This window comes from Acomys minous (genome assembly GCF_964271855.1).
Source record: "Acomys minous genome assembly, chromosome: 4".
Taxonomy (NCBI): Eukaryota; Metazoa; Chordata; class Mammalia; order Rodentia; family Muridae; genus Acomys; species Acomys minous.
The window spans coordinates 94,709,106-94,734,588 of record NC_140486.1 but is presented as its reverse complement, the minus strand read 5'-3'; the positions used below and the strand labels follow the sequence as shown (position 1 = coordinate 94,734,588).

The following is a 25,483-nucleotide window of genomic DNA, read 5'->3' as shown; positions in this document are numbered from 1 at the left end:
GTCAGATATGAATTTATAAATGGGTAAGTGGTTACAAATGTATTTGAGTCGTTTCAGTAGCTCATCCTTTTCTAAAAACTTATAACTTGTATTGTTGACATCTACCCTAAAGGGGAAAATATCAGGACACTCACTTAAATGTTTGCATTAAATATTTAAAAAAATGAATCTGACTTACCTGAAAATAATATCAACATATCTAAATGATACCTTATCACCGCTATCAATAGAGCCATATGCAAACAGTAACCATAGCTCCGCAGAAACTGGAGGTATATCTCTGAAGTTTATCTTCGTACAAAAGAGATTTGATGAGGATTTTAGGTTTCTAGCTATGGTTCTCCCACACTAGAATCCTGGGCTCAGATCAGTGCTTTCACCTCTCACCCAAGAGCTTTCTCCCACAGGGCACCCAGCATCCAAGTGTTCCATGTTTTCAGTACACCCTCCCTAGGGCCACTGTCACATGCTCCTCCATGAATACTTTACTCCTCATGGGTTTAAAGTGTGTCTTGAGTCTCTAACAGCAATGCTCTCTCACATCTCTCTTTTGTGTCATCGGAAGCAAATGGCTCTGTTCCCTCCTCTGTGTGTTCACTTGGACACCCATGACCGCAGCTGACTTTATTCTGCTGCCATCCTCACTCAGCTGAAGCAGGGTCCAAAAGAGCATCTTACAGTTAGGCTTTGCTTGCATGCTTGCATGAATTCCACTGGCCCCAGCCAGAGAACGTTCTTTATAGTTTTGCGTTCGGGCTGTTTATGAAACAGTGTGAAATTCTGACTGCCTATTAAAGGAATGGCTGCCTGTCACTACCAATGCAAATTACTTGTTTTCCACATCTCTGTTTTACATGCCTGCTTACTCTGACTTGGTTCTGCTTCCTCTTTTCTCTCTCTCTCTCTTCTCTCTCCTCTCTCTCTCTCTCTCTCTCTCTCTCTCTCTCTCTCTCTCTCTCAAATGTATGGGTGCATGTATGTGGAAAACAAGAAGACAGCCCGTGGGAGTCATGATCCTCTTTCCACCATGTGAGCACTTAGGTCATCAGGCTTGGGGACAAGAGACTTCAGTCAGTGAACCATCATGTGCTTCTACAGGTAGTTTTTTTTTTCTTTTCTTTTTGAGAAAGGATCGCCTGTATCTCAGCCTGGCCTCAAACTTGCTATGTAGGCAATGGTTAACTTGAGCTACTCCTGAAGTCCTGTGCTCTCAGGTGCTGAGATTGCAGGCACGTGCTACATGCATGGCCCTATTTCCTCTTATAGTGAGGTTTCCCCCTAACAGCATGTTTTTTTGTTTTTTTGTTTTTTGTTGTTGTTTTATATTTTTCAAGCTAAGGCCTTTCTTGGCCCTGTGGGGTACATATGGCATAACTAATTTAATTTTCTGTTTCTACTTCTATGTCAATTGGTTCAAATTGTTTCTGATTTCCAAAGCGTGGTTGGTGAGCTCTCTCCCCACTTAGTTAGTTACCTGTGTCCCCGCTTTTGGAGCACGCACACTCCCATTCAGACACAGGAAGATATACTTTTATCTAGTCACCCATGTGGCCAGGCCCATTATAAGATCAAGACCAGTAGAAAAATGACCTTTCTTTTCAATAGATACGTTACTTTTACCGAATAATGAGACTGGAGGAATCCATCAGGTTTTCCTCTTTGATCAGTTTCTAGGAAGCAGAGAGTTGAATTTTATCTCTTTTGTTAAAGATTTTCTTACAAAAATTTACTTTTTTTCTCCTCTTCACCACCTGGTTTTCTATATTTTTGTTTTATATTCTGAAATATCATGAAGATCTTTCAGGTCCTTATTTTTAAAGATCGAAGGAGCCCAAATACGCTTGGAAGGTGAAAGAGCGTGAGGTTTCTTTTTAAAAGCTAAGCTGTTACCATGACATGTCTCAGAGTGGCGATGGAGATTTACAGAAACTGAGCCACCAAAGATGACTGGGGGCAAAGAACCAGTGAGGAAGAGGTGGGTGGACAGAAGGCTGCAGGACAGGATAGACATACGGACAGAGAAACATACCACTCTTGCTCACAGTACTGAGGGAAATGCTAGACACAGAGGAGCGGAAGCTGTATAGACACGGACCTCGACAGAGCTGCCAGGAAAAAAAGAGAAAAACATTTTTTGCCAGATGTTTCAAGGCCAGGCGTGATTTACAGTGAGAGACAAGTATGGCTTCACCATACTTCCCAGAGTTGACATCTATTTTCCTCAGTTCGTCCCACGTTTAATAATGTCTCCCATGTGTGCACAAGGCACCTCCCACAGCATTTCATTCTCATCACTTCTCGGAAATCTCAAATGAACATGATGTTAGTTGGGAACCCTATCTACTGAGATTTATTCTTTCCATCGTAGGTCGACCTGCCGTTTTCCCTCCTTGAGCTACTGAGGAGGGCTAAAGGAGTAGGTGGCAGAAGGCAGGAAACAAGGAAGGCATGCTACATGAAATTAGAATAACAGTTGCAGTATTTGCCTTGCTCTGCGGTGATGGCACTAGATCATTAGGGAAAGGAGAGGGCGCTGATATGAAACCTGCGGTAGCACATTACTCTAAAGGGTACAGGTCACCATGCAAGGACAGCGTGAGGGTTGATGGATGCTGCAAAGCAGGCTAGGGAGGATCACTTGACGTTCAACTGAGTGCTTTTAGCATCTCCAAGATACTGACATTGTTGAATGGTCACAGTTCATGCAAACCATACAAAATATGGTGGATACATGCCCAGGGTCATTCATGACTTGATTATGTATTAGAGTTTGATATAGATAATATATTATACTATCAAATTATTTATTCTCTCTCTCTCTCTCTCTCTCTCTCTCTCTCTCTCTCTCTCTCTCTCTCTCTCCCTCTCCCACCCCTCTCTCTCTAATCTATCATTTATATATTTCTTTTCTCCCAATTGTAGACCTCTGCAGCAGGCCCAGCCCCTGCTAAGGAAGTCTCAAGGGAAAAGGCCCATGAGAAATCCCGAGGTTCTCTTTGAGGTGTGCAGAATCTCCTCGTGACAACAATGTGAAATGCCATCCCATCTCCTAGGTACTGTAAAGTCCTCAAGAAAAGGATGAAGTGGCAGCAGGCCTTAGTGAGGCCTCGTGCTTCTCAGTATTCAACCAGATCTGCACATTCTAGAGAGTCAACAGTCTGTATGGCTTGGGCAAATACCTGGAAAAACTGTGGAAATCATTTCAATTCTCATATTCCTTTTTCTGTAGGTGTTTCTGTGCTTCGAGCCAAGGGCTGTTGTGCACGGGGGAGAGAAAAACTCAACACCACAGTGCTGATGTGAGAAACAGTGTCTTTCACACTAGGGAAACACTCTTAAGTCCCTCCAGCAATAGCCAGGGACTGTGTGGGTCCCAGCAGGGGCGGCTCACCTGCTCGTTCATGACGGCGGACAGTTCACTGAGCATGTCCTTATAATGGGACCTCAGCTCTTCCTGGTATTCCAGCTGGTCCTCCTTGATGAGCCGCTCGTTCACATCAAGAGCCTGCCCACACGCGTCTGCAAATTGCCTTGAACAGCAACAATAAACAAATTAAAAGCCACTCACGGGGGAGTGGCATTGAGTCCAGTGACTTTGGGTCCAACGCCCGGTAGATAGACTGCCACCTTGAAGCAGGTTCATTGAGTGGCTTTCCAAGGTGTGTGTGTGTGTGTGTGGGGGGGGGGCTCACGCCTTTCTCTATGAGGCACTTAAAAGGAGAACATTTCAACAAAGAGAATCTTACCTGAATATTTCCTTCAATAGCTTCACTTGGTTGTCAGGGTATTTCTTTGCGTTAGTTTCTTCAAGAAAGGCTCGGGCATAAGCCATTGGCCCAGCATTGACCTGTGGGGAGAAGAGACTGACCTGAAGCTGGTTTCTCTCCTTTATGGATCTTTCTCCATGGTAACGGGAAGATCAGTTTTCTGACCAATCATGTGGTCCTCTGACACTCTCCCATCACATTGTCACCCACCACTTGGATCCTTGCTGAACCTGCTGTTTCTTTTCTTTTTCTTTCTTTCTTTCTTTCTTTCTTTCTTTCTTTCTTTCTTTCTTTCTTTCTTTCTTTTTTAAGGGTCAGTAAGGCACTAATAGGTACACTGGATTCTGGCCTTCTGGATCACCTTGCCAAATTCAGTCATGTGTCATCCTATAATGTGACAACTTCCTTTGCATTGAAACATCCCTGCCCCCAACAGAAGAGAGCAGCTCATGAGACTCAAGAAATAGACAAAACCTTGTATATCACAGACAGCTGAAAAGATTCACAGGACTCCTTCCCAAAAGACGCACATAATTGCGAACACTTGCCAAGAAGAAAGACTCTAGCCTGTGGGGCAGTCTGCGTGCAAGTTGAGCAGAGAGCTCCAGGGACGCAGCTGTTGTGAGTTGTCACCTGTGTTGGAGGAACTCTCCGATGTAGCTACATTTGTGTCATCTGTGCTTCTGTAAGTAACACCTCACCCACAGTCCAGTAAGTAATCCAAAGAAATTTACTGGTCTGCTGAGTTGGACTTTGGTAGAACCACTGCTACCTTTGCTATTGGCTCCCTGTCTGGGATGAGCAGATGTTTGTATACACCTCCCAAGGAAATGTCACAAACACAGCCCTGTTGCCTTTTGTCATCTTCAAACACACTTCTTGAGCGCCCTTTCTATAACAATTTTGAAAATGAGACCCCTTTCTCTTAAGTCCTTTCACTGAAGTTAAGTTTAGTACTTTTGACATCCAGTGTCTGATTTCCCCCCCTCCTTTTCTGTTATCACTAAAACAAACACACAATTGTTATGAAAAGACATTCCACAGAGGTTGTGGTGTGTGCACCGCCCTGGCAGTCCGTGTTCCTCTGTGTGCCACTTGAAAGCCTTGCTAAGATCTGAGCCAAGGAAGCATTTATCAGAGTTGCTGGATGAATGCACAACCAAGCGATTTGCTCTTTATTTATTTACTTTATTTTGCAACGCTGGAGGAGGCTGAGGCCAGGACCTTGCCTATGATATGTACATACTCTACCACTGAGATACCCACCCCAACCTTACAATACCAGCTTCTATCTTCTTTTCCCACTCATGCGCATGAGCTTATGGTAGCAAAGGGGTTTGTTTCTCTCAGTGCACATAACCTGTTACTATGGCTATGGGGGTTAGGAGACATGATGACTAGCTTTAATTTTCAACCTGACAGTTTAGAACCATCTGGCAAAAAAGTCTTAATGAGGGATTGCTTCCACTGGATTGGCTTGTGGGCATGTCTGTTGGGGATTGTTTTCCACGTGAGAATCGACAGGGGAGGACTCAGCCCACAGTGGGCAGTGTGATGCTCTAGGCAGGGGTTCCCGGAAGTGTGTAAGGGGTGCAGAAACAAGCTGAGCGTGCAAGTGTCCATCTGCTGATGTGTTTCTCTCTGATCCTGACTGGAGATGTGGTGTGACTAGCTGCTCAAGGCTTCTGCCTTTTCACAGTGGTGGGCCATCACTGGAGTTTGTAAGCTGGGTTAAACCCTTTCTTCCTGAAGTTGGTTTCTGTGAAAGTATTTTATAATACTAGCAGAAATGGGACCATGACAGGATGAGAGACGATGTGGCAGTTGAATCAGGAGCTCTTGGGCACTGGGCATTGCAATGCGGTGGACACAGACATTGGTGCTACATTTTCCCTTTGGTTCTCCAGGCTCAGCTTCTACTCAAATCAGTGCCAGGGATGCTGACATGTCTTGCCTTCATATTTAATATGTGCGTATCTAATTATTGTAATCTTTGGAGTCAGTCAGTGGGGACACAGAAAAGAGAGACATAGCTTCAGCATCCGTGGTTTTTTCCTTTGTTACAGGCCTGCCAGCAGCAGGGAATGGCATTGCTGCTGATCTGGTTTTACTTTACATTTCCTTCTTATTTTCTTTAAATATCAAAAATGTTGCCTTTGACATATTTATTACATTTCTCTTTCTCTGTCTCTCTTTGTCTCTCTCTGTCTGTCTGTGTCTGTCTGTCTGTTTGTCTGCCTCTCTCTCTCTCTCTTTGTCCATTATGGGATTTTTTGCATTAATGTTGACTTTTTTTTTTTTTGAGATAGAATTTCTCTGTGTAGCCTTGGCTGTCCTGGACTCACTTTGTAGACCAGGCTGGCCTCGAGCTCACAGCGATCCACCTGCCTCTGCCTCCCGAGTGCTGGGATTAAAGGTATGTGCTACTACTGCCCCGCTCTAATTTTGACTTTTAAAATAATATATTAAGGTGCTATTTTATGCTTATTACTGATTGAACTCTGTGCCTCACCTTGCCCTCCCCAGTGAGGGGCAGGTTGGGGTACAATCCCAGCAACCTCCTCAGAGCACTCCAAGAGAGGCCATGCCTGTCCCTTATTAGTGCTCCCTCACTTTCTTTGTTCCCACCAACCCTCCTTTGCTAGCATCCTTAGTTTTAGGAATGTGGCTAGTGCCTCTACCAGCTAAAAACACCAGGTTTCTTAGATGGTTCCAACACTTACGTAAGCCTCACAACACCCACTGTTCCTTCTATATGCTGTCTGTCATAGTTCTCACAGCCCATAAGCACTAATACATATTTTGAACTAGTAAACATTATTTTAAGATATTTTGGAATGAATAAGGCTCATTACAATGGATATATATGGAGTGAAAAATTTATTACTTGGCCAATTCATTTGTTAAAGTATAGGAGGGTTAGAGAGAAGAAAAAAAATTAAACCGAACTCAGTTACTTATATGGATGTTTTAACTTTTTTGGTGGTTTTAAACATTTGTATAATGAATTTTAGTGACTTTCACACACCATACCCCCTACCTCATCTATCTTCGTCTCTCACTAGAGATTTTTTTTCTTGAGGCTCCCTCCCACTTCTTTTTTAAAATTTAGATTAAAAAAATGTATTCTTGGAGAATTTTAGAGATAACTGCACTGTATTATCATCCCTTCCACAGCCTCAACTCTTCCCTAGTCTGCCCCGTTCCCTCTGCAATTAATGACCTATTCTATATTTATTATTGTTTTGTGCACAACAGTCCCCCATCCCCCACCCCCAACAACCTCCAATTAGTGTTGCCCACATGTTCATGGCTTAGGGCTGGCCACTTAGGCTTGGGTGACCTAACGCAGGGCTTGTGGTTACCTTTAGCTCTTCAGCTAGAAGTGGGGCCTTAGGAACCTTTCCTTCAAGCTTGTTGGCATCAATCTAATTTTAAAGATGCTGATAAGAGCCTTCCTTAGATGGCTAATGCTGTCAACTGACAGGCTCCAGAACCATCCAGAAGATAGATTTCTGGGCCTATCTGTGAGAGAGTTTCAATATTAGCTTAGCCGGGATGGGATGATTCACCCTAAATGTGGGTAGCACTGTTCCATGGCTGGATAGACACGAGATTAACATCAGCATTCCTCTCTCTAGTATTCCTGACTGTGGGCATGCTGTGACCAGCCCCTTCATGTTCCTGTCACCATACCTTCCTTACCTTGATCCTTACATGTAAACTGTGACCCAGAACAAGCCCCGCCCCCAAAATTGTTTCTTCTCAGGTATTTGGAGGTATTTGTTCACAGCACCGAGGAAAGCGACTAATACAGACAGCAACACAAATAGCCAGAATGTTTCTTATGTACGTTATGATAAAATGAGTATATAAAACAGATTTCTAGAGCCTCTTATAGGAGGTTCCACTGGACACGTGAGCCTTAGCTTTCTCTGGGTGTTGCTTACTGACCTTCACGCTGACACTGCCCTGGAGTTTGAGCTGTAGTCTGATCATGTCCACCTCATCTGTCGTGCACAGCTGATTAAGCTCAGAGACTTTCCTGGACATCTCATCAATTGCCACTTCTATGGGATTCAGCTCTGTGCTTGACTGGCTGATGACCTGGATCCTCTTCTTCACGTAGGGGAACAAGTGGCTGGCTGCACAAAAGGCATACAAAGAGATTTAAAGGATCAAAAAAAAAAAAGTCCAAGGTTCTCTGAAAGGTCTTCAGGATTGTTCTGGGTGTATACCACGTTTTGTCTGTGTGGTGTCTGTGGATGTGAGGTTTTTTTTTTTTTTTTTTCCTAGGGATCACTCTGTCTTATGTTTCTTAGGTTTGCCCCCAGCTACTTCTCCTGGTGTCCCTTGTCACTGTCACTAGCTCACATCAAGTTCCTCAGGCTGTGCTAAGATGGGCAGAGTAGGCAAAGCAAAAGAGGATGACAGCATGCACTGAAACCTGTCGCTGTAATGAAGTCAACACAGACCTACAGTAACGAATTCTCACACAGAATAGAAGACAGGAGTTTTGCTCTAGATGCGTCTTAACCAAAAGCTTCTGGGTAGGACTCCTGAGGGTGAATGCTTGTCATACTTTAGAAGGCAGTGTGATTCTTGGTGGTTCAACTCAAAACTGGGGGTCTCTCAACATAAGCTGGGAGTCTTCCACCGCAGAACCTTCACTCATTTCCCTCTGTGGGCCTTAGCATCCTGGACCTATCTATTCCCCTACATTAAAAAAAATTATATTGCATTCCCTGGAAATTCTTCCTTTACTTTGGTCTTTGTGCTACGCCCACCATAAGGGCAAGGCGTGTTTTATTTACATGAATTGCCAGGATTCTGAAGAAAGCCCAATGTCTAGTCAGCACTCAGTGTCTGAGAGAGAGAGAGAGAGAGAGAGAGAGAGAGAGAGAGAGAGAGAGAGAGAGAGAGAGAGAATGGTGACTAGTTCACAGAATAGATGCAGAGAGCATGGGACTAGACGCTGTAGATTAAGGCCTACCTTCATGTAAGAGAAGAGCTGGGATCCTACAGTGGGTAGAATGTTGCCCTAAAGCCTATCGTGCTAAAGCCTATCATGCCAATAGCTGCTGACTCAGGAGCAAGGAAAGCTGGATTCAGGGAGAGGAGGAGAGAGTTTAGCATCCATGTCTTCCCCATGGTATGATACCACGATATGTGTGAATCTCAAGAGAAAGGATGGCCAACTAACTCCATTGACAGTATCTTTTCAAAGCCCCCCGCCTGCCATTCTATTGCTATTTTGAGTTGGAATCTGGCCATGTAGGCCAGATTGGCTTAGAATTTAGGCTCCTCCCCACTACTGGGATTAGAGATGTTCACCCCCACCTCCCTTTATCAAAGCATGCGGGGCTTCTTCTTATCATAGCGATGCATCTTCTAGGCCCCTAAACAGTTCCAGGCCAGCATATTTTGGGAACTTATCTGCAGGATTGAAGTAACTTCATATGTGTGTACCTATGTACAGGCGCACTTGTGCATGTGTGCACACGTGTGTCTGGAGGTCAGATGTCAATATCAGTACTGCTCCTCAGAAGTTCACCACCTTATTTTTGAGACAGGGCATTTTTGAGATACCGACTTGGGGCTCCCTGATTACCATGGCTGGCCAGTGAATGCTGGGGATCCATCTGCCTCTGCTTGCCCAGTGCTGGGATTATCAATACATGCTTGCGTACCTGGCTTTGTTTTTTTTTTTTTGGTGGGTTCTAGGATGGAACTTATGTTTTCACACATGTACAACTGGCATTTTACTAACTGAAATGTCTCCCTGAGCCCCTGCGGCGACACTTGCTTTATGCCAATCCAGCCTAAAGCAGGACTGACTTGTCCTGAAATCAGGAAGGAAGGTCTGCTGGCGGCCAGCCCCTGCACTTACTGGTCAGGACTGTCCTCCGCTTGCACTGCTCGGCCACTCCTCCATGCTTCTTGCCTGACAGAGTGAAGGGTGTCTCAAAGACAAAGCGATTGATGTTATGATGCATTTCGAAATCTGTCTTCCGGTCCTCTATTTCCTTCTCTTCAAAGAATGGTGTGACATAGGTCACCTGAATATAGGCATATTTGGGGTCCAAATCTTTGGGATTTACCTGTGTCAACACATTAAGGGCATAGCAGTGAGCTGCAGATGATTTATGGGTTCTCTGCTGCCTCCTGGTGGATAAAAGGCGTTTGTGCTCTTTAGATCACAGAAGACTGGGTGGCTGAGAGGCGGTAAGAGGCTGGCTATGGTAGCCACAGGGGCTGGGGCTAGCTCACCATGCTGGAGCCAGACTGCCTTGTGGATCTTTTCAACACAGATTCCTGGCTAGGGTGTTGTTTAAACATTTATTCTATGTTCCTTCTGTAACAAGCCACCCTTGTGCAGAGTGAAAGTTTCTTGGAAGCAGAAACACATCTCTGTTCCTCTGTGGTGTAGCCACGCACCTAGACTGGTGCCCATGGCTTTGGACTGGTAATGTAGAGGAAGGTTCCTTGTCTCCTTGGCAGATTTCTCTATTGTCTGATAAATGACCACAGGTTTTTGTATTTTCATTTTTCATGTGTGTGTGTGTGTGTGTGTGTGTTGCATGTGTACATATGCATTTTTCATGTGCATGTTTATGGGTGTGTGCACATGTGTGGAGGCCTGGAAAATCTTTGTCTTTAGCTCTTCCGCATTATTCACTGAGGCAGAGAGTCTTAGTCTAATCCAGAGCTCATCTATGATGGAGTCAGTCATGTCGTTCAGTTTGCTCTAGGGCATCCTGGGCCTCTGCCTTCGGAGCAGGAATTGCATGTGGGCCACCACGCCCAGCTATGAGTTCAGATGATCTGGCCTCAGATGTTCATGCTTGTGTGGCTTTCTTTAACTAGATTTAACTACTGATCCATCTCATCAGCCTCAAGTTTTTGTTTTTGCCACATCTCAAGTCCTTATCAGCAACAAACCATTCTACCCAACTTTTTTTTTTTGTTGCCAACTCTGCTTTTGCCCTAGAGTTCCTAATAGGAAGGAAATGGGCTAGATAGTGCTAGGAAATCTGAGGAAACGTCTCTGACTCCACTTTGAGATTGAGAAGGATGGTTCTCAGCCTGTTTGCTAAAGACATCTCACATTTTGGGCCTACTTTTCATCTTCTCCATCTTTCTATCTAACCACTTCCTATGCAACTCTAGAAAATTCAGAAACTTTTTGAATATGTTTTTATAATGCTATTTGTATTTACATGGTAGGGTAGGCATAACTGTAATAATTTTACATGTTATTCTGGTATTAAATCTACCTTTTTTCTCATTCCCCTGTTTACTGTTTTCATGCGTATGGGTCACTACTACAATAGTCTGTCTGCTTTTATAGGAAACATGACTGTATCTTTCAAGGTAAGAATGATGGATATATTTGTAATAACTTATGCCTGAACCATAAATTTTGTATCAAAACTCCTCTGTATATCAGCTTTGTAAAAGAAAGCAGGAAAAAAAATGACTTTGTTTTATGGTTTAGCAGAACTCTATGCCATTGGTCACAAATCAACTTTTCCTCTTGGTCAGACTTTTACCCTCAGACTTTCAAAGAGCTGCCACCCTAAACACAAATGGTGCTTTCCTTCTTGTCACCATGAGTTGGGCTCCTCAGAACGCCCATAACTTTCAACAACACATGCAAAGAACTCCTGGACTTGTTAAAGGGGTATGTTCTATTTGTGTTCCCTGCAACTCCCCTTCTGAGCTCAGCCACTTCAACATTCTAAGTTCTCTTCAAATGCAAATGAACTATTGAAAACGTAGAAGATTGCTAAATTGCTTCTGTTATAAAAATTACTCAAGTAAAAACTTATAAGCGTGCTGGGGAGATGGTCCAGTGGGTAACAGTGCATACTGCTCTTGTAGAGGACCTGGATTTGGTTATCAGCACCAACATGGTGGTCCAAAACCACCCATATCTTCAGTCCAGAGGATCCAATGGCCCTCTCCTGACATCTGTGAACACTTGCATAAACATGGTGCTCATAAACTCATGTAGATACAGAGAAACATAAATAAAAATATTATTTAAAAAAAAAACAATATCCCAAACTCCCAAGCCAACCAATAAGCAAGACATCTCAAACACTTTGGGTAGTTTGTTTTGCTTGATCAGCTAGGAAATTAAAGCAGTAGCTAGAAAACAAAAAAGGGCCGAGTCAAGCCACATTGCATGAACACTGTTGCCCTACCTTGTTGGAGTCCTGGATTATCTTGACATTGTCTGCTCCAAATTTGTCTGCGTAGAGCTTGAGAAGTCTTTGGGAAATCTCGGAGAGACCTGTCAGCTTAGGCTCCTTGTAGATATACTCTTTACCTTCCTCCTCCTCAAAGAACCCCTAAGGGAGACACATGGCGAACCACTGGCTCTATTAGAGAACTCCAATGACAAGTCACATTATAGACAAAAAAAGCTATTTACTAAAATAAAAATGGTCCAGTCTTTCAGCTGTCTGAAGCTATTAGTTAGCATCCTATAGGGTTCAAAGCAGAAAGAAGAGAGTAAAGAACAGAGAATAGTGAGTCATAAACAGACGACAACATAAATATTCCCTAGCCAGGCACATATCCTACACATGTTTTTCTCTACTTGTAGAAATCAAAGTATTTGCTTGCATATAAATTGGAGGAAGAATGCCCTCTTGTGGTAGCTGTAAGTAGAACACAACATTTTGATTAACGTTTGACAATTTTTAGAGCATTCATTACCATTTTAAGTCTTCTGTAAGAATAGCGCAGGTAACACCATATGGCACCCAACGGAATCTAAATGTGTTACCACACTTCCCCACACCACCTTGGCTGCAGACCTGTGACACTTTGCATTGTTATTGTGACAGAAATTACAAATGGAACGCTCCAATTACAGCTACATAAAAACACCCACACTAGCATGTCTTCAAAGACTTTAAGGTACAAGCTAGCCACATGCAACTTAATTACTCATTTTTAAAAACTCTTGAAAAGGTGGACTTTACAGGACTGGAAGTAACAATGCTCCATCACTTTTATTTCGTAAGAGCCCTGTGGGTTTTAGCCTTTATATATCTGTCCAGTTTGAAGCCAGGAAAAAAGAAGATCCCATTATCTGTAGATAACCAAGTGAGAAGTTTCTTATAATCCATTCTGCTTGAAGAGACAGGAGGATGTCCCTTACTGACCCTCTGGAATAGATGTGGGCTCAGAATACTAGATGGGCCGAGAGAGAAGAACCCACATTATCTGCTTCTTCTGATGGCAGAGTTTACCTAAAAAGAAAGGGATTTTGATGTTTGTAAAACTACTGAGGCCAAGAAGAAAGAATGTTATTTTAAAAATTTGTTCTTGAGGTGTGGGGAGATGGCTCAGTAGTTAACTATCTGGCAGCAAATGTGAGGACAGGCATTTCTATGCCTAGAGGCCCGGGCTTAGGCCTGCCTTCCTGTAATTCCAGCCCCAGAAGATGGAGACAGGGCCCCCTTCCGAGTAAGCTGGCTAAGGAGACATCAGTTATCTCTGGGGTGGACTGAGAGACTGCCTCATTGAAGAGGGTGGAAGTGTGAACAAGGACGATTCTCTCTCCAGCCTGGACATGCATGAGCACTCAAGTACACTTAGACTCCCAACACATGTGTGCCCCATACACATGCAAACATGTATAATACACCTATGTGTGATAAATACATACATGTGCATCACACACACACACACACACACACACACACACACACACGAAAGAAAAATCATTTTTTGATCAAAATATTCATTACTCTTGAAAAATTATGACCAAATATCCCAATGCTTTTTTTTCCCTTCATGGATATTGTGATGTAATCTAAGAATAATGATTAAGCTCACAACATTCCGGTGCTGAATACTTGCATAGCTCTTGTTCTCAGGCCAATGCAATCACCAACAGCTCATTATGCATCATGGAAGGCTATAGGTTTGCAGAAGCCAATGCCCAGGATCCATTTCCCAGCTCTGTTAACGTCAAGCCAGCACTTCCTGTCTGCTTGTCCATCTTCCTAGTTGACATTGGGTTTTCAGGCATGAGACAATGCATGGCCAGCTCTGGGCACATTGTCTGCCCTTTAGGGAGGTGTCACTGTATTTGCTGATGAATGCACAGATGAATGAACTTGTTCTTAGAAGATGTATGTCTCAGGAAGGTATGCTTCCCTCAAACGCACCTGGTAAAGGTTCCCTTGCTCGGGGCTGGAGAGATGGCTCAGAGGTTAAGACCACTGTCTGTTCTTCCAGAGGTCCTGAGTTCAATTCCCAGCAACCACATGGTGGCTCACAACCATCTATAGTGAGATCTAGTGCCCTTTTCTGGCGCACAGACATACATGTAGACAAAAACCCTGTATATATAATAAGTAAATAAATCTTAAAAAAAAAAAAGGTTCCCTTGCTCTTTATAAAAAAGCAAATATGGGAGCCTACCATAGATGCCCTCAGAAAGAGTCTACCCAGCAGAGGATCGAAGGAGATGCTGAGACTCACAGCCAAACTTTGGGCGGAGCGCAGGGAGTCTTATGGAAGAGTGGGGGGAATAGAAGGACCTGGAGAGGACAGGAGCTCCACAAGGAGACCAAAAGAGCTAACAAATCTGGGCCCAGTGGGGCCTGTGGAGACTGATGCACCAACCAGGAACCATGCATTGAGAGGACCTAGGCTCCCTGCTCAGATGTCACCAACGGCATCTCAGTCTCCATGTAGGTCCCCTAGTAAGGGAAGCAGGGGTTGTCTCAGCCATGGACTCTGTTGCCTGCCCTTCCATCACTTCCCTCTGGTGGGGCAGCCTTGCCAGGCCACAGAGGAAGAGGATGCAGGCAGTCCAGATGAGACTTGAAAGGCTCGGGTCAGTTGATAGGGGAGGAGGACTAGGGGAGGGAAGCGGGGGCGGGGAGGGGGGGGAGAGAAGAGGGTGGGAGGATGGGATTGGAAGGAGACCAGGAGGGTGGCTACGATCTGGATGTAAAGTGAATGAATAAATAAATAAATAAATTTAATTAATAAGAATTTTATAGAAATTATTTGATAAACATTCCAACCCAAGTAGCTGATTTTGGATACATGCGCAATCCTGGCCTGCTAAGACTGTGATATGGAGAAGATAGAAAGCTGAAAAATTGTTCCTGCGCATGCGCTAGACTCTGGGCGGGGTCAGAGAGGTCTGATTCTCTCTCCATGTGCCATCTGTCTGCTCTGCTTTTTCCACTGCTGACTCTGGTTTTTTTTTTTTGTTTTTTGTTTGTTTTGCCAGATTCAGGGTCAGGGGTCAGTAGCTAACACTGACAGACTGACACACCAGCGGAATAAGACTTGGAAAGCCAAACACCAGAATTCTCCGAGGGTCTCTGGCAAAGCAGCACTTACAACTTCCATTGCAACAGAAAAAACAAAACAAAACAAAACCCCTCATGGACTCCAAGTTTCAGGAAAAGACTCTACCTACCCTCATCCCTGCTCCCAGCTCACCCCCACCCCTCTCCCACGCTACCGTGTAACATAGAAACTAGTGTGGAGAGGCTTTCATTGTGAATTTTCCTCCAGGCAAATTTCTGAATCCCGGTTAGCAGGGAGTAGAGAGAAGCAGACCTTTGTTGTGGCCCTTGTGACTTTTGTGACCTTGGTTGTAACCTGTGGCCTTCTTTCATGCTGGCTCCTTGGTCTGTAGGATGGAGAGCACACATTGAGCCATGTGCCAGGAGCTCCTAGGGGCAGTGCCTGGTCCACAAAGGACCTTTAGTGAGTATTAGCTATGAAAGTGATGATGACAATCATGAAAATACTTCATGGCCTTCAAACAGCGTGAGTTCTGCTTGTATGTAAATCTAACCGCACTTTCACTGCTTAAGAATTCAAGCCCCAGTGTCTCTCGTATCAGAACTGTAAACTTTTCTTACTGCAACATGTTGACTGATCCTCACTGCAATATTTGGGTAATTGATTGGTAAGAAACAAATCCTCTTTTTTTAAAGTTTTCTTTTGGTGCTATACATGTGATGAGTTATCGTGTGTGTGTGTGTGTGTGTGTGTGTGTGTGTGTGTGTGTGTGTGTGTGTGTGTGAAGGTCTAAGGCCTACCTTGGTTGCTTTTCTGGATTGCTTTTCACCTTTAGCTTTTGAGACAGGTTTTCTGATGGAACCTGACGTATATAGATTTGGCTAGGCTAGGCTGTTTGGCCAGTGGGCTTCAGATATCTGTCTATCTTTGCTCCCAAGGCTGGGGTTACAGGTTTGTGTTGCCATGCCCAGTTTTTCATGTGGGTTCTGCGGGATCTGAACTCGCTTGCATGGCAAGCACTTTGACACAGAGCCAGTCCTCTAATCCCAGGCCCTTCTCTCTCTGTATGTCTCTCTGTGTGAGTGTGTACACACACACACACACACACACACACACACACACACACACGGGTGAGATGTGATATGGTACATTCTACTGATAATTCTGAGTCAGAAGTAGGAAGAAAGAGGGTAGCAAAATAAATAATTTAATATGTTGCTTGTCAGGGTGTATGAAAGGCCCTTTTGGAGCCAGACCAGGGGCAGCTACGGAAATGCCTAGAGTGGATCCTTCACTTATGACAGGGAAACCATCATGGAGGGCAGAGGCTACTGACCTGCAAGGCGTGATCTGAGGGAAAGTTTTCTTCTCATGCACGACACAGAGTCAGTGATTTATGAGTGGGGTTTGGGTGATACCGACTAAGAGGCGGCTTCCCACGTTGCTTTAGTGTCCGGGTTGTGGACTGGCTGCATTTCTAAGCAGTGGGAAATGTGGCCTGTGTGTTTCTAAAGCTGGTTTATAAGGCAGTATATGCCTTAATGTGCTGTCTCTCTGAAATAGCACATTCCAGTTAAGCAAGCCACTGGGGTCAGTAGAGTTAACACATATAGACTGTGAAGCCTCCAGGCAGTAAATATGGATAAAAATCTACTCTAATAAAATGACAAATACAATTATTGATTTATATTTAGGTTTTTGTATACAAGTTTTTCAGAATCAGGATCAGGACTGGGATGTCAAATCTGAGTGCCTCCGCTATCATGTTAGAATAGTCCAAAGCTCACAAGTAAAACGATGCAGTCTAAGGAGAGTCAGTGCAGAGACTGACAGTAGTGGGCTAAGTGCTCCGGGCTGAAGATGCAGAGACACTGTTTCTGATAAACAGCAGTTCATTGATTATGTTCTCTCTCTCTCTCTCTCTCTCTCTCTCTCTCTCTCTCTCTCTCTCTCTTTCTTCTCTCTCATATGCACACACACACTTACATGAGAGAGAGAGAGAGAGAGAGAGAGAGAGAGAGAGAGAGAGAGAGAGAGAGAGAGAGAGAGAGAGACAGAGACAGAGACAGAGACAGAGACAGAGACAGAGACAGAGACAGAGACAGAGAGAGGTTCAGTGACTTTATATAGGAGGCAAGGCACCGAAAGAGTTATCACATCCCAAAGTGGAGATGTTATTTTATTTTCCAACTACTCATGTGTGTCCCCCACTCCCTTCAAATTCTTTTCCATCAGATTCTAAAATGCATCTACCATGAGGGAGGCATGACTGAGAGTCATACAATCTATAGCAATTGGTGTACTGAATAAATCCCTCCAAGGCTTTTAACAGCTAATTAAATGCGGGTCTATCGGATGTTCAAAGCTATGCAACAAGCATTTGTTGGCCTGCTTGCTTGCTAAAGGACAGGTCCTAAGGGTTTCACTGACTACAGACAGTGTTTGAGTGCTCTGACTTTTTTCTTACTCTGCCAACGGACCCTTGAGGGAACTTGGAGGGGTACAGGCTGTTCTAACCATAGCCCATGATGCTAGCTGCTGTGTGAGAAACTCCATGCTACGCACGACTTAACATTAAAAAAAAAAGTCCTCACTGTGACGAAAGAGTTTTCACACAAACTCTGATGCCCATATTTAACCACTTGATGAGGAAGCCTGGTGGCACTCAGAGGAAGGATAGCAGGCTACCAAGAAGAGACTTGATACCCTATGAGTATTTACAGGGGGATGAGGTCCCCCTCAGTCACAGACATAAGGAAGGGGAGTAGTGGGAAAGTGGGAGGGAGGGAGGAATGGGAGGATACAAGGGGATGGGATAACAATTGAGATGTAATATGAATAAATTAATAAAATACTAAAGAAAAGAGTTTTCAACTTGTTTGCTAGTGCATGATTCATTGCAAACTTGATTAATATTAAATACCCTAGCCAGTATGGTAATATGAGAGCACTAGTCCACAGAAGACTCTACTGGGTGCTCAACGGACTTTGTAGAGGCAAAGAGCCTAGTCCATGTTATAATCACATCACCTTTTTAGCATGATTGCAACATGCGTCAATGCGCATGTGAGAAGCTGTGATTTAGAGGAACCTAAAATGACACCTCAACCAAAAAGTGGCTTTTTTTTTTTTTGAGTATGGAGTTTATGCTAATCATGCACTAGAGAGCTCATCGCTAAGCTCTGGGACCTTCATTTGCACAGGTTCAGGAGGATTCCAAAGGCTGCTTTGGTTTCCTTATCAACAGGGTGAAGGGATGGGGGCTGTCTGCTCCTGTTGAATACACGGTTCACATTTGCCATTTGGTGCTCCGGTGTGTGCATTTGAATATCATTTACATAATGATCACTAAAGCTCTAATTTGGAACTTGTCAGGATGAACTCCACAGGTTCTCCTTGCTCAAAGGCAGCTGATGGCAAAACACACGGAGGGCCATGCTTAGGTAATAGTACAGTTCTGCATACAACAACAAAATACTTTTTCTTCTAAGCTCGACTGGATTTACTTTCCTTAACCAAAGGCAACTGATAGTCCTGCCACTGTTACAAAAGTCAGATGCACCACCAGCAGCACATTTTAAAGAAATCTGCAAAAAGAACAAAGTTAGGTCATTTGAAAGCGACATACCCCGGTGGTCCCCTCTGTCTGTTTAGTACATGGTTTTCCAAGTATTGTTCTAGTCGGTAAGTGAAGGACTTATGAGTCCAAGGTTGCAAATGAACGTATAAAACACATGGCATGGAGGTAGGAGGGAATGTAAAGAATTACAAAAAAAATGCATTGTTCAGATGAGAAGAGCTGAATGCTGACAGAATGTGTGGACACTGAAAGAATTTTGCTTTCTGCCTTAATGGACAATAATTATATCACACCACATAACGATGCCATTTTTGTAGGCTAAAATAATGGCTGAAGATAGGCAATTTCAGACAATTCTTTTTCTGAGAGCTCTTGATACTGGAAGGTAATTTCTGCTTTGTCTGTGTTCTAGAACTTTCTTTTCCTCTTTGGGCATCTCTGAAGACTTAGCCTATTGGGTGAAGATTTGATCTCCTTAATCTTTTGTGTTTGGAATTGATACCTTCACCTCTGAAAATGATCAGTGTTTACTACTACAGAGACTTGCTTCTCAAAGGGACTCTTTGCAAAGTGTCTGTAAACAAACACTACTTCAACTTCTGACCACCTTCATCTCTGTAAGGCAGTGGTTCTCACCCTGTGGGTTGCAACTCCCACAGGGCTCACATATTGGATATCCTGTATATCAGATATTTACATTATGATTCATAACAACAGCAAAATTACAGTTATGAAAAAGCAGTAAAATAAATCTATGATTGGGGGTCACCACAACATGAGGAACCGTATTAAAAGACTGGAGCATTAGGAAGGTTGAGAACCACTGCCATAAGGTTATGATTCATGATAAATCGAATAAGTAGGTCATCTCCAGTATTAATTCTATTCTGTATCTATATAAAACATGCTAAAACACACACACACACATATATTGTGTGTGTGTGTGCAAAGCTTCTAGATTACATCCTCTATGTCTGTGGACAAAAATAATGTGAATAAACAAAGATACTTTTTTTTTTTTTGTAATTCAAGTAACTGGAATAAATGGAATTTAGTTCAAGAAATACAAGATGTTTCCAAAATGAATCAAAGCAGCCATCTCACTCTTTATACCAAGTGTCGACCTGTACAAAAGTGTTAAGGTTCAGTAAAGCTGTCATGAGGGAAGTGTGAGGATTATTAGCGCATGCAATGGGACACCCAGAGGATGAACTTACCACAGCCTGGAGCGATCAATACCAAAGGAAGAAAAGAGCAAACATCTGCATTAAAAACTAGCTGGGAGGCAGCAAAGCTTGTCCCATCTGTTCACCAGCTCCTACCTCACACACCAGTTTGCATGGCCAGGGCACGCAATGGAACCAGGGCATTGATGGAACGCCATTACGTTTTCATTGGCCAGGTCACCTGAAGATTTGCCATTGTATCCTGGTTATCAAATCACCCCTTACAGGACCTTTGTTCTGCTGCCCAGGTGCCCTGAGTTTTTCCTCTAGCCATTCAACCCCACACCCCCTTCTTGGTGGGATTTCCTGTTTTTTTTTTTTTTTTTTTTTTTTTTTGCTACTGTTTCACCAAGGCCACACATTGTATATTTTTCTGACATACCATCTCCTCTCATCTGAAAGTCCTTTACATTTCTCTCTTTCTTCCTGGACAGATGCACTGCTGCTACCTCAGATTACCCCCTCCCCCCCCACTGCATGTCTATAGATAGCTTTTCCCCAATAGACTGCTCTTCTACCACTGGGTTTCTCTGTCTCTATAGTTGTGATGCTGTTGGCAACTGAGAAAGATCCAGGTAGGATGAAGTTGATGAAGGAGGTAACTACTCATGGGTCCTTTTCAGGTAGACATACTCTGAAGTTAGTTTTAAAGATGCCTTCCTGATTAGAAGAAAATCAGTTTTTATTAAAGACTTCAGTGGGAAATTATCTGTAGGACCAACACTGCACCTGACTCTATCTGTAGCCTTAAAAGGTTCTGAGGAGAACAAGGTGCTGTGAGCAATTGTGGCTCCCAAGATGGAGAGAAAAGCCAGTGAGAAGTCTGAGAGCCAGTGCGAATGTAAAATAGGCTGACAGATTTGTCTACAGCACTGAGAAAGACTTCTGCTGAGATGGAAAAGGAAAGGGAACCATGATGCCCCTGGGTTTATACCATTTAAAGCATTGCTGCGCAGAGATATTCCTAACGAGTGTGTAACACAACCCTTCAGGGCAATGCATTGGCTAGATAACACCTTTAACCTTGTTTACTGCTGATGTAGTGCACTGAGAAAGATAACTTTAAAATCACATCAGCCTGTGACATAGGAAACAACACAGCCCTGAGATGGTCTGCTTTGCAACAGTTGTGATTGGAAAACAGGAGGCACAGCGTACATGATTGCACAATCGATGGGTGGTTGGAAATGAACATTGAAGGTGCTATGAATGCGATTTCTTAGAACATGACTGATTTGACTGCACTTTAATCTATCACATAAACCTGTTAGATACATTAGGATAAAATACAGAGCAGAGAGTAATTAAAAAAAAGCCTCCTCTACTTCCAAAGGTGAGAGATCACTCTTTTTTTAGCTTAACTTGTTGTAAGTTTTATGGATTTCTCTCTATATTTGCGCTTAATACATTTCTATGGGCCAACTGATCAGTGGTCACATCCATAGAAAAACCCACCCAAGTGTGGACACATCTCTCCCGCAGCCCACTGGTGCACGTAGTCAGATGTCTGAGAGAGAGTGAAAGGGTGACAACCTGGATGAAATGGCCAGGCCATGCTACCTCTAATGTTCTTACCTGCCCATAAAATGCCACTCTGTAGTAGCGACCGAACAAGCGCTTCTCGGAGTTCACCACCTCGGCCACTTTCAGATAGGACCGGTGGATGTCATAGTAGAGATCTGATAATTTCTGAAACCATAAACCAGAAAGTTTTGTGAAGACAATGTTGACATAGAAAGAGAACGTTACAATGTTTGAATGTTGTAAGTCATCTGCCAACTTAAAGCGAGAAGGTTTCCTGGCTTTCGTGGGTATAAAACACATACTTTGAAGTCTCGTTGCTTTTCGAAGACAGCTATGATGGGCTTATTGACATCGGCGATGAGTTCGTATCGCTCAGACTTCCAGAGAAACTCCACACACATGTACAGCTGCTCCACCAGGAGAGTCTGCAATTTCGCCAGAGAAAATGAGGCTTTTTATATGGTTAATGATGTGGCTCATTCCCCATTTTAGCGTTAGGTCTTTTTAAGGGGTGACTTTGGATTCCTGATCTTCGTTATTGAGATTTGCAGCCCACCATGAGACCGTGGTACCGTCATGGGTTCCACTTTCTCCAAATTATAAGGCCACTACTTATAGCTATTAGATATCTCTTCAGAACTCGCTACTTCTCACCTTCAAGGTATTCAGTTCTTATTTTGAAGATTCTGAACTCTTTAAAAACAGGGTTTAAGCTTGATTTATCTTTGTTTCCCTGCCCTTAATATAATATTTTAGAGTGGTGCTATATTAATTAATATGTCCAACTATGTAAAATTATATAATCTCTAAAGCAAACATATAATATAATTTGAATATTTCTGACAGTACCTTTTAATAAAAGGCTCTTACGCATCATTGCCATCACTACTATAAATGTCAATTGTATTTACTATAGTCATAGGCACCAAGCTAAAGTTCACAAAAATCCATCTCCCAAATCTGTACTGTTTTTCCCACATCCATATAACATTAATATTTAAAAAATTAGCTTATGAAATATTGTAATTTTTGGTAAAGGAAACTGTTTTATCCACCAGAATTGCCGTTATGTGATTCCTACTAGAAAACTGCTTTTTTTTTTTTGTGAGAACTAACCAGCTTTATCAGAAGGCTTTCCCACAGAATTGTCAGCCCTTTCACTGAGCCAAATTTATAAATAAATAAACTTGCATAAGGAAACAGCTGTGACAAGTTCATAAAAACAATTGGCATCATTACTACATTTTCCCAGAACACAGAGCTTGTGTATCTTACAGAAGAGCTGACTATATAGATCTGTGTATATATGTGCACATACACATATATACATGCATACACACATATACATACATATACACATACATGTGATTCCATCTAAGAGAAATAAATCAGGCTCAGCTTAAAATTTCAATGAAGATTATGCTTCATCAATGGAATCTGATATCTATTAATCTCAGTGTTATTTGAGCCTCAACATAACATAGAACAACTTTATCTGACTTTTGAATGCACACAAAAATCACAATTCAGTGCATTTTTAAACTTAATGAACAACATTGGTTATTTGTGTCCTACCTCGTTGTAGGGGGTGTCATGCATTCCAGAATCCTCTTTCATGGCTCCTTCTTCTTTGATGTTTGGGGTGATGCTTAGAAAAGCTGGCCATCCCATAGAGAACATGCCTTGGGAGGGGATCGAACACAGTGAAATATCATCTTAGGCAATTCGTATTGGGATTAGAGCATCGCTTGCCTCACGAGGTTGGTATTGACAGTATCATAGCACATGCAAGGCAAGGCACATGATGGTCAGATAGACCATGGTTTCTGGTAGTGCCTGTGTTCACTGAAATTTTTATCAGATGCACATTGTAAGAAAGGGATCATTTACTTCTCCTCTCTGAAAAGTCAAAACATAAAGTAATATTAAAGATTTCAAACATATCCGTGGGATTCAGATATATGCTGATAAATAGCAATGTATGCTAATGAAGCATGAACGAGCGGTCACCTTCTCGTTTCAATGTCCACTCATAAGTGTATCGTCTCTTCAATAGGTATAGCACATTATAGCCACTATTTCCTTCAATGTAGCAGGGGGTATTTAAACCACTTAAATATTAAAGAGTCTCAGAAGGCCTGGGACATAAACTGACACTTGGGTTTTATCAGTTTTCTTCAGTTTGGGTTTAGATACAATGTGCAAGTCTTTGTGTTGCTCTACAGGACCTAGAGATGATAAACGGCCGAGCAGGAAGGACATGTTAAATAAGTCGAGTGATATCTGATGACTTGAATATAAAAATTAGTGTGCATTTGGCATATGGCAGTAAGAAGGGCTTTAAGGTGGATCTGCTCCTGCGGGGTAGAGCTGATCTTGTCTCCCAGGCCCCCAAGCAACAGGCCGCACCATCGCACAGTTCCCTTAGGTGATTTGACGCAAATGCGTTATTTGGAAATTTTACTGTGACCTTTTTGAAAATATACTTAGGTTTAAATGAACGAAAACGAATTGCGCTTCTAAGACATTGCAAATAAAAGTCCATTTTCATTTTTTTTGGGCATTTTGATTCACTCTGCTATGAGTTTTCAACAACAATTTGCAAGTTGATATAATGTTATCAAGTACATTGTTGTTCAGAACCTTTGGACTTGAATGGACTTTCAAAGAGACTGTAGAATCTCTTTGTGCTATGTACTAATGACACCAGCCACATTTTTTTTTTTACATATAGTACTATAGTTCTTACAAAATCTTATTTTAGACTTTGAAGGAGGACTATTTTCAGTGAAAGTAAATAAATAGCATCAATCATATGTTATAAATTGTCAGAGCAAATCATCATCATCGTCATCATTGTAGTTGTTAATTTGCAATGCTGGAAATCAAATGCCAAGACTTACATTTGCTCGGCAAATACTGTATCACTGAGATACACAGTCTTTAGGAAGAGAAAGAGAACACGCCTATCATAAAGACCTGCGTGAATGCATAGACCTACATTCTTACTATTACACTCACAAACTAGAGTCTCCTTAAAAGCTTACACGGTTATCAATTTCAAGTTAAAAGCTTAATGGCAGGCTTGCATGCAGATAGGTATGAACATAATTCATAATTCCGAAGCCTGGGTAATATTCCATTTGCTGAAAACTAAGAGGTAAGCTAAACTTCTTAAGTGTAGGATAGTATTTCTGAGTGGTCAGAGCTCAAGATTTTTATACAGTAAATTCTGTTGCTCTGAAGCGGCCTTTGCCTCTAAGAACACTTTTCCAGAAGTTTCCTAAAGCAGAGTTTAAGCTGCAAATTTGATTTCCTCAGCATCAAAGGCAATTGAGCGCAGTTAGATCAACTCACTTCCTCCGCCTGGAGTTGTTAGTAATGGGTTGCTATCACAGGGGTGGGTGTCTTCTGGAAGCAGGGGTGGTGTGCAAAGTTTTTCCATTTTCCAGTAACCTATGGTAGTGCAAGATGAGGTTAGGGCATGGCTGCATGTTCTTGTTAATACAAGCTTATGGAACCACACATTGTTAACCAACGAAACATCATCAATTTGAACCCAAAAGTTGAACATCTAGTTAGCCTCACTGTACATAAAATGAATATGCCAGTGACATCATAGACTTAAAAATATTAAAGTACAGCATAGTGAGAAAGTTACTTGACAAAACATAAATTTAATGAGTTTATATGAAGTTAGGCTCCAGGATGCTGGCTTCCAGGATTGTAGCCCCCTTTACATGGCCCTCTTACCCTTGCGTTTTAGGTATTCCGCGATGAGTGCAGCTATATGGATGTAACACATAGCAGCCTATAAGAAAACAGAAAACAGATATTCCAAGGATGGATGTAATTCTCCATGAGACTAGTGGCTTCCCAAGGGGCGTCAGTGTGCTCGCTCAGAATGTGTCATGTAGACTAGCCCTTCATTATGAGAGAAGTGAAAATGTCAGAGTCCATCATCAAGACTAAAATGGGTATTTGGGGAATATTTTTGTTTATTTTTCATGATATAGACTTGAAATCGGAAGACTGAGTTAGCCTAAACAACTTTCCCACCAAATAACACTACTCTCTTAAAGCTATATATCTTT

At 42.6% G+C, this 25,483-nt stretch overlaps 1 protein-coding gene across 12 annotated transcripts in view; it reads right to left on the bottom strand.

The window, feature by feature from the left end:
- The window catches only part of DOCK10 (dedicator of cytokinesis 10), a 259,148-nt gene that overhangs the window by 975 nt on the left and 232,690 nt on the right, over window positions 1–25,483 (bottom strand). For 8 of the 12 annotated variants that reach the window (XM_084780928.1, XM_084780929.1, XM_084780927.1 and 5 more), the window contains exons 46-56: window positions 25,143–25,200; window positions 24,747–24,845; window positions 22,965–23,071; window positions 21,692–21,814; window positions 21,441–21,554; window positions 11,978–12,124; window positions 9,658–9,868; window positions 7,722–7,912; window positions 3,747–3,847; window positions 3,392–3,530; window positions 2,030–2,105 (exon numbers count right to left, since the gene is read on the bottom strand). In XM_084780928.1, coding sequence (XP_084637054.1) covers window positions 2,030–2,105; window positions 3,392–3,530; window positions 3,747–3,847; window positions 7,722–7,912; window positions 9,658–9,868; window positions 11,978–12,124; window positions 21,441–21,554; window positions 21,692–21,814; window positions 22,965–23,071; window positions 24,747–24,845; window positions 25,143–25,200 — 1,366 coding nt within the window. The remainder of the gene's footprint in view (window positions 1–2,029; window positions 2,106–3,391; window positions 3,531–3,746; window positions 3,848–7,721; window positions 7,913–9,657; window positions 9,869–11,977; window positions 12,125–21,440; window positions 21,555–21,691; window positions 21,815–22,964; window positions 23,072–24,746; window positions 24,846–25,142; window positions 25,201–25,483) is intronic. The other 4 variants (XM_084780930.1, XM_084780921.1, XM_084780923.1 and 1 more) reach the window with 2 other exon arrangements.